Source organism: Camponotus vicinus, unplaced genomic scaffold (assembly GCF_025532165.1).
Source record: "Camponotus vicinus isolate PSW18456_S1 unplaced genomic scaffold, iyCamVici1.0 SCAF_7, whole genome shotgun sequence".
NCBI lineage: Eukaryota > Metazoa > Arthropoda > Insecta > Hymenoptera > Formicidae > Camponotus > Camponotus vicinus.
In genome coordinates, this window is record NW_028141979.1 from 15998969 (window position 1) to 16011946 (window position 12978).

The 12978-nt window shown below is 38.2% G+C and overlaps 1 protein-coding gene across 1 annotated transcript; it reads right to left on the reverse strand.

The window, feature by feature from the left end:
• Positions 1-10603: 10603 nt before the first annotated feature.
• Positions 10604-12855, reverse strand: LOC145974228 (uncharacterized). The gene has a single exon (XM_083104034.1). The coding sequence runs from the start codon at positions 12853-12855 to the stop codon at positions 12025-12027; it is 831 nt and encodes a 276-aa protein (XP_082960160.1). The 3' UTR covers positions 10604-12024.
• Between the last annotated feature and the right edge of the window lie 123 nt (positions 12856-12978).

The window sequence follows — 12978 nt, forward strand, 5'->3', positions numbered from 1 at the left end:
TCACATGCCACGTCATCAAAGATAAAGATGGAATTCGGAAGCGCCTCGCTCAGTGGAATGACATCGCTGTTATTAGAGAATGTAAAATAACCAATTTCGTCTATAGGTGCTAGTAGATTTTCCAAGTATCTATATTTCGGTTGTTGAAGCGATTTCGAGTATACGTACACGTTCTCGAAACGTATACCGTACGGACTTTCTATCAAACTAATCAACACGTTTGTCTTACCGCAGTTTGAAGGGCCGCAAACGATATCGCGTATAGTAGTCGGTAGCATGTTTCCATGCTTGCGTACTTTTTTCTCCGATATTAGTCTATCGTCGAAATTTGATACTTTGATTATCCGCGCTTGTCGCACGAACCGCATGTTTTCTCTTTCGAATCAATTTTGCGAATGATCACGAGGGGGAGACCTATTTATAGAGGTGTCTCGACTCGAAACCGCTCAGTATCAAAAATGTTTCTCCTTCTGTCGGATAACAGAGACATTTTCCGGCTTACCGCCGAGCAACTGCAGTATATCCCAAAGATTGTTTTACTGCAAAATTTTGGTGATTACGTGGAACGATTGTGGAACAAGCTTCCAGAATATATAAAGGCTGATTCGGAGGTTCAACAATATCGTTCGTGCATGCGACATTACAATCAGCCGTGGATGCGAACACACATCGACGGTCCACCACCGTTAATAAAAGATTGCTACGAATGTCAGCGAGAATCGTAAGAGGTAGCGGTCTCTTAAATCGTGCGATAAACGCGCTTCCCATCAAATTACATATTCCCGGTTATCAGTTTTGCGGCCCGGGAACTCGATTAGAGAAACGATTGGCTAGAGGCGATCGAGGCATCAATCCATTGGACGCCGCTTGTCGCGAGCACGACATTGCTTACTCGCGAAGCAACGACCTCGGTCAACGACACGTCGCGGATCGCATACTAGCTGCAAGAGCGCGAGAACGCATTACCGCGAGGGATTCGACTCTTGGCGAAAGAGCAGCCGCTACGACTGTTTGGGCGGCAATGAAGACAAAGACAAAACTCGGTATGGGGATGAAAAAGCCGTCGACGACAAAGAGGAGGAAAAAACGAATACTTCCAGTAGCGAAACGCGGTGGTATTTTACCACTTTTACCGTTGTTGGGAGTTGTCGGTTCTTTGGCCGGCGGTGCAGCGGGAATCGCAAAGGCGGTAAACGATAGCAAGGCGGCGCAACATCAGCTGGAAAAGTTGCAGCGTCACAATCGCGCTATGGAAGGTCGCGGACTTTATCTTGCTCCGTACAAGCGTGGACAGGGATTCTCAACAAAGTCTAAGAGAAAAAAAAAACGTCGATAAAACATTAAAAATGCCTACGGGTGCGACAACTAACGTGCAATTGGAACAATTGGCGAAACGTATGCACATGCCGTTCTTTAGAGGTGTTTTCATGCGCAATAATTTACCAATAAGCGGTGTACGACGAAACGAGAGCGGTATCGTCAATTTGGATGACGTTGATGGCCCCGGTACTCATTGGGTAGCGTACGCAAAGAGGGGAGATCGTGTCGTATATTTCGACAATTTTGGAAATCTTCGACCACCTAAGGAACTTGTGCGATATTTCGGACGAGTGAAAATTGAATACAATTACGCATCTTATCAAAGTTACAATCAGAGCATCTGTGGACAGTTGTGTTTAAAATTTCTTCAAACAGTCGACGATCAATTTAAAGCCTAACAATCCATCGTCACGACTCAGTATTCGTTCGACATGTCACTGACACTTACGTTGACTGGCAAGAGCAGCGTTCTCGCTGTAAGCTATTTTCCCGCTATAGATTTGACCAATGCCGATTACGAGCTCGGATTAACGGATTTTGAAACTTATCATACGATTCCAAACGTAAATTTTTCGAATAATAAATTTTACTTTGGCAACGACGACAAAGAAATTACGATTCCCGAAGGATTGTACGAATTGCACGCTATAAATGACTATCTCAAACGCGCAATTTTGCAAGATGAACACCTTTCCAGAGATATTGAAAACGATTATGATGAGGAATATCCAATAGCGCTCCGCGCCAATCATAGCACGCTAAAGAGCGAAATCAAATGCGTCTACAGAATAAACTTTACCAAACCCGACAATGTAGGATCCTTGCTTGGATTCCCATCGAATCGTATATTGCAACCTCGCAAGTGGTACGAATCGGACGAACCGGTTAATATTATAAACGTAAATATTATTCGTATAGAATGTAACGTGACTACTGGTGCGTACAGCAATGGCATGCGCGTACACACGATACATGAATTTTCACCGAGCGTACCGCCAGGATATAAGATATCGGAAACGCCGGCACAGATCATTTATCTGCCGATCATCGTACGGAGCATTACGGATTTAACGATTCGTATTGTGGATCAAAGAGGTCGATTACTCGATTTTCGAGGAGAGGAAATTACCGTAAGATTGCATATACGGCGGCGACAAACATAGTATGCTCGTGCTGAACGAAACGGAGCACGCGAGAGACAATACTTTTACGAGGGACAATACTATTGCGGTATCGGGTGACAATAATAAGATAGCCGTTAAGAAGAAGCTGAGCGCGTTGAATCGTGAATTTTTAAAATCATTGGGATTCATCGTACGAAAAAAATGATTGATATTTTGAATATCGGAGGTGAGCCAGTCTTTGACGATCGCATCGTCAAGATTGAGATTCATACGTACAATCCGTACGCCAATACGACGCTTTGATACAGCGATGAGATACGAATACCTATACAACATCAGGATTTGTACACGTTACCGTGCGAAAGCTTTCTTTACATCGAGGAAAGGTTTAATGTGCGTAAAGCGAATGACGAAATGAAGGTTGTATTAGGAAACAATTGCGCCGCATTCATGTTTGATGAGCTTCGATACGAACTCGACGGAGTAGAGATTGATCGCAACAGAAATGTTGGAATAACTTAGACGCTCAAAAATTATGTCTCTCTAACGCACCAGAAAAGTATAAACTTGAAGAACGCTGCGTAGGATTTGACGTACAACGGTGACAAAAATTATTTCAACTATTGCGTACCGCTCAACATGTTGCTGGGATTTTGCGAAGATTATAAACGCGTTGTGATTAACGCTCGTCACGAATTGATTTTGATACGTTCGCGCAACGATAATAATTGTCTATTCGGACAATTCTCATCGTCGGAAGCTGAGATTGAATTACTCAAGATACAGTGGCATATGCCTCATGTAATATTGAATGAGATTAATAAGTTGTCGATGTTGCGAATGTTGGAAAGCGGACGATACTTGAACATGAGTTTCCGATCTTGGGATCTATACGAATTTCCTCTGCTACATAGCACGACTAAGCATTCGTGGACCGTGAAAGCTGCCTCCCAGCTAGAAAAACCACGATATGTGATCTTTGCACTGCAAACTGGTAAAAAGAATTCAGTGTCACAAGATGTTACATTATTCGATGACTGCAAATTGACCAACGTTAAACTCTATTTAAACTCGGAATTTTATCCCTATGATGATTTAAATTTAGATTTTGAAAAAAATAGATTCGCCGTCCTATTCAACATGTACTCTCGTTTTCGCAAATCTTATTACGGATGCGATGATGATGCAACGCTATTAACCATTTCAAAGTTTCTACATTGCGGTCCTCTCGCGGTCATTGATTGCTCGCGACAAAACGAGTCTGTCAAAACTGCTACCGTGGACGTGAGAATAGAGTTTGAATGCAAGGAAAATATACCGGCGAATACTACCGCCTATTGTCTCATCTTGCACGATCGGGTTGTCGAATATAATCCATTGACCAATGTAGTCCGCAAAATTACATAAGTCAGCAAATATCCCCTCCATTGCATATGAAAAAATATAAAAGATTGAGATGTTTGACGATCGACATCAGTCTGCGATCGGATCTTGTAATCATGGCTGTGCCAACGTTTGTGGATCTACAAGGATTTATCGTTGGGAAAAATTTTGTCGTGAAGGAAGCTGCTGTTCTGAGAAAGGGATCTGTACTTTCTCATTACATTTTTACATGTCCCGAACCATGGCACATGCTCACAAAATCTGAGAGATGTCAGGTTTTATGGCTGATGAAAAATCACCATGGATTATCGTGGAATGATGGACACGTTTCATATTGGAAGTCGAAACGTTTAATTACGACGGCGGTGATGGGTGCAACGGGGGAGGATGATGATGCGTCATCTCTCGTGTACGTTAAAGGACATGAAAAACGACAATGGTTAGCCGATATACTGGAAAATGATGCGAGAAACGATGTGATTATCGAAACTTTGGATGCAGACTATAAGGATGTAGCTTCTTTAAATAAGTTAGATGTTAAGAATTCTGTACGTTGTGAAAATCATGTAAAAAATTGCGCTTTACAAAATGTATTTAAGATTTATAATTGGTGGTTGAAACATCATGATAATGATTTATCGAATCCATATTTATAATAAATTGATGCGATATATTTTTATCGTCTTTCTTATTCTCTCTTTTCTTTCCTTTTCCTTATCTATGTACGTGCGCAGTATCATGTTTCCGTATGTGACACAGCTGCCACAGATATTGTATTTCGATACATGGTGATACATTGTAATACATTTAAATATTTGATAATTGAATATAGTTTTGCGTTTGATAGCTGTTGATTTCCGTTCAACAGTTGTTCATTTCCGTTCGATGAGCGTTCGTTTCCGTTCGACGATCGTTCGTTTCCGTTCGACGGGCGTTCAATTACCGTTCATTTCCGTTCGATAACCGTTCAATTACCGTTCGATAACCGTTCGACGGGCGTTCATTTCCGTTCGATGGGCGTTGAATTACCGTTCGATGACCGTTCGTTTCCGTTCGATGACCGTTCAATTACCGTTCGATAGCCGTTCGACGGTCGTTCATTTCCGTTCGACAGTCGTTCGTTTCCGTTCTATGACCGTTCGACGGTCGTTCATTTCCGTTCGATGACCGTTCAATTACCGTTCAATTACCGTTCGATGACCGTTCGATAGTCGTTCGTTTCCGTTCATTTCCGTTCGATAGCCGTTCAATTACCGTTCGATGACCGTTTGATAGCCGTTCAATTGTCGTTCGGCGGGCGTTCGCTTCCGTTCAACGAGCGTTCGTTTCCGTTCGATGACCGTTCGACGATCGTTCATTTCCGTTCGATGACCGTTTGATGACCGTTCATTTCCGTTCGATGACCGTTCGACGAGCGTTTGTTTGTGTTCGACAGTCGTTCGTTTCCGTTCGACAGTCGTTCGTTTCCGTTCGATGACCGTTCGATGAGCTGTTCGCATCCTTATAACGGATTAAATTTTATATTACTATTATATCATATTATTATATCATATTATTATATATTATATATTAAGCACATACACACACACACACACACAATTGTATTACACACATTTTAAAATAAATTTTTATATTTTGATTTAAAAAAAATGTGTTATTTACGCGCCTCTCCTTGCGTTCCCATCCCTTGCGTCTCTCTTGCGCTAGTTGTAAGTATAGCGATATCTTCGTTGTGTTCTCTCTCGCGCGTTAGTTGTAAGTCTCGCGATATCTTCGTTCTCTCTTTCGTACGCGCTATCGTTCTCTCTCTTGCGCTAGTTGTAAGTATAGCGATATCGTTCTCTCTTTCGTACGCGTTGTCTTGCGCTATGATTCTCTCTCGCATGCGTTGTTCTCGCGCTATTATCGTTCTAAGTCTCGCGATATTATAGTTCTCTCTCGCACGCGTTGCTCTTGCAATATCGTTCTCTTTCGTACGCGTTGTTCGCGATATTATCGTTCTCTCTCATTCATATGCTCATCGCTATCACTCACTCACTTACCTTTGCGTCGTCCTTCTCCCACCTATGCAGCATCTTACAATGCGTCGTCCTTGTCCCACGTTGACGCCATCCTTGTCACACGTTGATGTCATCCTTGTCACACGTTGATGCCATCCTTGTCGCACTGTCCTCTTCACACACTTTACGCTATCCTTTTCACACAACTAAAGCTATCCTTCTCACACCACCGTCTTCTCCTCGCGAACCCCCTCGTCCATCGGTCGTGCCACGGATCCCCCTTCCCCGCGCGGACCCCCTCGTCCATCACTCGCGCCGCGGATCCCCCCCTACCCGCGCGGACCCCCTCATCCATCGCTCGCGCCGCGGATCCCCCCTTCCCGCGCGGACCCCCTCGTCCATCGCTCGCGCCGCGGATCCCCCCTTCCCCACACGTGACGTCACCCCGCACGTGACGTCATCATCCCCGCACGTGATGTCATCATCCCCCGCACGTGACGTCACCCCGCCGCGTGACGTCACCCCCCGCGACGTCACCCCCCCCGTGACGTCACCCCTCCCCCGCGTGACGTCACCCCCCGCACGTGACGTCACCCCCCCGCCGGTTTCCCCTCGCCCCTCACCCCCCCTGAGATCCCTGAGTTAAAACCGGCCTAGTCTTACTACTGCAGATTTAGTGAGAGATGCGAAAGACATTTCAGAATATCTGACGCATGTTCAGAAAGGCATAATGCATCCCCTATTAACGCCGATAAACGAAATTATGGTTCATTTAAAAGAAGCGGTATTACAATTACTATGAGGTAGCTACTTTCCATTCGACATAAAAATTGACGAATGGCTAACGATCGAGAGTTATATAAAAGTAAGCGCGTAAAACAATAGCGATAAAACAAATATATACACGATCTTAAAGTTCCCAATATAATAATTATTACGCAAATAATAATTACGCAACCAATGTTTGACGTTTTAAATGTAATTCCGTTACCAACACTTAATTATGAAAATAAATTTATGTATACAGAAATAACTAATAGACTAATAGCTACAAATAAAGAAACACGTACATACTTAATTTTAATAAAACAAGATTTAGACGAATGTATTAATAATAATAACATATACCTATGCGAAAAAAATCAGCCGATCTATCATGTAAGCGAAAATACACCGTGCGAAATCAAAATATATACACAAAGACAAAAGGACCACGAAAATTGTAACATAGGCCATATGATAGCGACCCGCACAATATGGATCACATTACAACAGCCACACTCCTGGCTATATTCAACCGCCTCCGAGCAGCAAATTACGATAACATGTAATGCATCGTCTATTCTCTTAATACTTGACTGTAATTGGTCAATTTCTTAAGTCTTACGCCTTAAGTCTCCTTAAAATTTCATTGTAGACGACGCTTAATACGTATCCTGAACACAAGAGGATAATTAAAAAATCAGATCGAATTACTCTGCACGACAATTGTAAGATGACAACTACAGACATGACGATACAAACGGAAACAAGCACATACAGTACAATTATAAAAACATTCTTACCAGAATTTAATATAACAGTTTCAAATAAAAGAGATAATGACGACAAACTTAAAGACATAATACATGATCCATTAGAGTTAAAAAATTTAAACAATAACTTAGAAGAAATAAATAACGATTTAAAGAATAACAAAAATAATTTCTTCAAACAAAAACAATTTATTTACCCAATGGCATCCAGCGGAATAACCACCATAATTATTATAATATTAATAATATGGATAATTATCCAAAATAGGAAAAATAAACCTAAACAAACAACTGTTAGAATAATAGATGAAATCGACAAATATCAAGCATACGAAATGCCTAGACCGATCTTAAAAAGAAGTAGAAGTACACGGTTTTAGAAAAAAAAAATATATATATATATATATAGGCTAGATGTAAGAAACGATTGTAATCAACATTGTAAAACGGAAAAAAGACATTATATTATATTTAAAATTGCAAAAAATTATAGAAAAACCTCGTTTCAACCTCCGTTTTTCTTTTTTAACGGGGGAGGGGTGTTATAGTCTCACAGACTATAACCTGTACATAATTAAAATATTAAACGTTAGCATAAAATATTATTGCTAAATGCGATATCGAGCATTCACCTCATAAAGTCACTGTCTCAGTGAACCACCAGCGAATTCGCCAAAAAACGCGGAAGTGCAACGAAGGATTTCGACACCAAATCATCTTCGCTTCAATTCGCACTTCAATTTGACCGCACCATGACCCCGTGTGGCCATGTTACTAAGCGGTCCCCCTCTCAAAAAACCTCCTCAAACAAGGGTTTAAATACGAACCACCGGAGGAGCACAGCGAACAGTCGTAAAAGCAAGTGTAATCAGTGTTAAGTGCGAACCGATCACGTGTTATAAGAAAACTATTTTAAAGGTTATTATCGAAGACGAAGGACAAGGCGGAAAGACTCAACTAAATCAGTAGAAATAAGAAAGGCTTCTGTACAAATTGATGTATATTCCGAAGATTAAATACAAGGTATAATTAAACAAAAAAAAATTATATTAAATTATTAAAAGCAGCCGAAATCCCGGCTCCTGATCCTTCGGCGGCCTGAGATATTTTATATCTCCCGACTGCTCCCCGCATCCCGTGCCGTTCCCGGCACAACAGTACTTTAAAAATTTGTCGTATGACAAATATAATATCAGCCAGAGGGCCTGAGCACAAAGATGTTGTAACTGTTTCCGACAAAGTCGTTTGCGTAAAGCGGCGTCTACAATGAGATCTTAAGATTTAAGACTTAGCTTTAAGTTTTAAGGCATAAACTTAAGGTGTAAGATATTAAGTTGTAGTGTCTACAATAAACGTTGTAAACCATATTTAAGCTTTAACGATCACAAAAAGTCAATCAAGAGCGCGTGCTTTTAAATAGCTGTGCATAATGGAAGAAGAAGATGATGTAATATTTTTTCTTGTGGCAATTGTATGGGTGCAAACTATTTGTTTACTATTAAATCAACTCAAGAGTAACAATCGGAGATGGTGGATGCTACCAGATAAACGAGAGAGACTTCATTTGGGAGCATATACTACGTTGTTTTTAAAGTATAAACAAACAAATCATGAAGAATTTTTTAAAATGACGAGACAGTAGAGCAGTTCGAAGAACTGCTCAACTTGATTAATCCTGCTTTAATAAAAACTAGCAATCGAGAACCTTTGACTCCTGAATTCCGTCTAGCATTTACAGTATGGTACGTTGTCACTCTATATTAAGTACTCATATTCTCTCTATACCTTCTATTATTCTCTTTTATTACTTCTCTACCTTTTCTATTAAATTGTATGTTTAAACTTTTCTCACAGCTTTCTAGCATCAGGAGATAGTTTTGCCTCAATGGCTAGATATTGGCGCATAGGCAAATCAACATCCTATATAGTAGTCACAGAAACATGCAATGTCATTTGGCAATATCTAAAAGAAATATATTTGAAGCCTCCTTTTCAAGAAGAATGGAAAAATATAGAAAAAGAGTTTTATAATCGATGGGATTTTCCCAATTGTGTTGGAGCTGTGGATGGAAAGCACATCCGTGTGCAATGTCCACCCAACTCTGGTTCAGCATATTATAATTATAAGGGCTATTATAGTATAGTATTATTAGCCACATGTGATGCAAATTATGTATTTACTTTTGTAGATGTTGGAGATTATGGTATGGTTGGAGAATGTGTATCATTTAGTATTAGTCAAATTTGTGAAATATTAACATTTTTTTTCAAACATGCACATATGTATACAATTAATAATGGGAGCTTTCCAGCAAGCGACACAAGTCGACACAAACATCATTCTATCTTCGTTATTCATTGGAGTTAAAAAAAGACAGAATGATGTTTGTGTCGACTTGTGTCGCTTGCTGGAAAGCTCCCAATGTGTTTCAGGATCATTATCAGACACAAGCATTCTTAGTGCATCGGTATTTGGGTGTTCTTTGGAACGTGACGAATTAAATTTACCATCACCAAAAGTATTGCCAAATTCAACATCACTAGTTCATCATTACTTCGTAGGTGATGAAATTTTTCCCTTAAGATTAAACTTATTAAGACCATATGCAAGAAAAAATTTGTTGGGAGTCACACAAAAAGTGTTTAATTATAGACTTTCAAGGGCACCCCTGGCAAAAATGAGACGTTTGTTTGGCGTTTACATGAACGTTTGTGGAAGTTCGTCGAGAGTTTAAAAACGATTAGTAAAGAGTTTGTAGAACAAAAATTGCAACACTGCAGCGTTTAAAAGACGTTTGTACGTTATAGCGTAATCGTAAACGTTTGAAAAGTCTGAGTAAACTCTGTACACGAAGATGTATCAACGTTTACTGAACGTACTCTGAAAAATGTTACCTCAGCATTGCAAAACTTTCATGTAACATTATATAAAGAGTTTGTAGAACAAAAATTGCAACACTGCAGCGTTTGATAAGCATTCAAAACCCAACAGCGTTATGTAAGTGCTCTTACAAAGTTTGAAAAGCATATAAACTCTCAGAAAACCCTCACTCAACGGTTGTTAACGCTTTATAAAGTTTCTTATTTTCGCCAGGGACGACGCGTTATTGAAAACGCTTTTGGAATTCTCGTAACCAGGTAAGATCATTGCTTTATTGTAACAAGTTACTTTGATTTCTTAGCATTGAATTATATAAAAATGAATGTATATAATGACAAATAATGTTTTTATATTAGGTGGAGAGTGCTGAGAACCACATTAGCCTTACATCCAGATAATGTGGAAGCTATAGTTTGTGCTACAATCTGTCTACACAATTTTATTATGAAAAAAGAAAAACATATTACTGGATTTCAAACATACTGTCCACCTGGTTATGTAGATTATTATGATGTAAATGGCGATGCTGTTCCTGGTTTGTGGCGACAGGAAAACACTCCTGCAAGTATAACACGACTCAATAGAGTGGGATCTAATCGTGCTGCCACAACCGCAATAAAGCAGCAGGATAAAATAGCTGAATATTTCATCTCAGAGGAAGGACAAATTCCTTGGCAATGGGAAATTGTGAACAGAGGTCGTAGAATAAATGTTCTTTAATTTGTTAAATTTTATTGTACTAAGTGTGTAAGAATTATTTTTTTATTAGTGTTTATTATTTTTGTTTATTATAATGTTACTATTTTCTTTTATTATTACTGTACTTTTTTACTACTTCTAATAACAGTAAAATAAATTTAATTTTACTTGATGTTTATTTTATTGTACAAAACATGTACATCGTTATTATAAAATATACGTATACTTATTTGAGCATCTGACAATGTTAATTATAATAATTTTTGGTATATTATTTTATAGTGTTTTAAATATATGTATAATAAAATAAATTTTATCAAAAACTTAAATAATAGTTTTTTCATAATACTCACTACATTGATAATGACTAAATTGTTAAAAATAAACCTTAAAAATAGTATCACAATACTTATATAAAATAAAATTTAAAAAAAAACTTAAAGAATTTATCAACATATAAGATACTTTTTTTAAATTTGAACAGCAAATCACTATATATCCAATGTCTAACAACTAATACATCCATAAAAGATATTATTTTTGCACAATAGCTATAATCTTTGAAACAAAAAATTTTGATCTCAATATTTTAGACGGAAATAAAAAATTTGATTTTGGACCCTAGAAAAATTTTCGTATGCAAAGTGACGCTGCGCGATCCTTTCAAATCCGAAAATAGACTATTTAAGATCGTATCACTTTCGCATACGAAAATTTTTCGTATTTTGTCGAGAATAAGATTTCTTGTTAGAAATGTACTAAGGATTACAAAAGTTCAATGTAATGGACATTGATTTAAAAAAACTTCTAAATATTATTAAAAAATAAAGGGAATAAAAACATATTATAAAATAGAAAAGAATGATATACTATATGTGTCAAACTAACATAAACTAAATTATCTTTTTTTGTACTATATTGAGAGGCACAAAAACGTATAAAAACTATATTGTAAACTAGGCGTCATTAATGCCTTCCCATTTTTTATTATTTTTGTATTAGTAACGTATACTAAAAATAGTGAAAAATAGAAAGGCATTAATGACGCCTAGTATATTAATAATATCTTAGTTATCTAGTAATTATTTGTCTCGTAAATGACTTGAAATTACTTCCATTATAGACATGAAACAATTCAATTGCTGTTCATTTGCTACTCGTTTCATTGCTTCAGCTATTGCTGTAATATACGGATGCTGCTGCTCCATAATAGTAGCACGATTCAAGTATGCTGTTGCCATTACATTGAGAGCATGAGAAGATTGGCACAATACATTATCTATAGTTTCCCCTGTTTTCTGCCTTTTTACTGCAAATCGATCTGGAGTTGGCACCACTTTCTTTGTTTGAAGTACATTGTTGGTCTCAGTAATGTCTACAGCTCTCTTATTTTGCACTCTATTATTATTTACATTCTCAGGTACATTATCATCAGAGTTTTTCAAGGTAACAGAAGATTGCCGATCTAGAGCTGGCACTACTTTTTTCTTCTGAATTACATTGTTGGTCTCAGTAACGTTATCTAAAGCCGTCTTCTTTTGCACTCTATTATTATTTACATTCTCAGGTTCATTATCGTCAGAGTCTTTGCAGATAACAAGAGATTGTTGATCTGAAGTGGACGATGCAATACTAATTGATAAGGATGATTCATCAAATAATGGATCGCTAATGCTATCATCTGAACATGTTAGCAGATTTATATTCCTTGAATTATTATTTAATAGATTCGATAATGTCTTCACTGTAGAATTTTTTGTGAATATTGAGGGTCTTGCAATACTCTGTGATGCCCTGCTTTGTTCTTGCTGGGATTCCGATATAGAGCTGCGTGATCTATACAGAAAAAAATATTGATATTTTATTATAATGGTAAGGTATATTGACCAATCACAGTCGAGTATTCTCTTCATACTTGACTGTGATTGGTTAATCTCTTAAGGCTTAAGGCTTAAATTACTTATTGTAGACCCGGCCTAAAGCGTCGTCTACAATGAGATTTGAAGGAGACTTAAGGCGTAAGACTTAAAAAATTG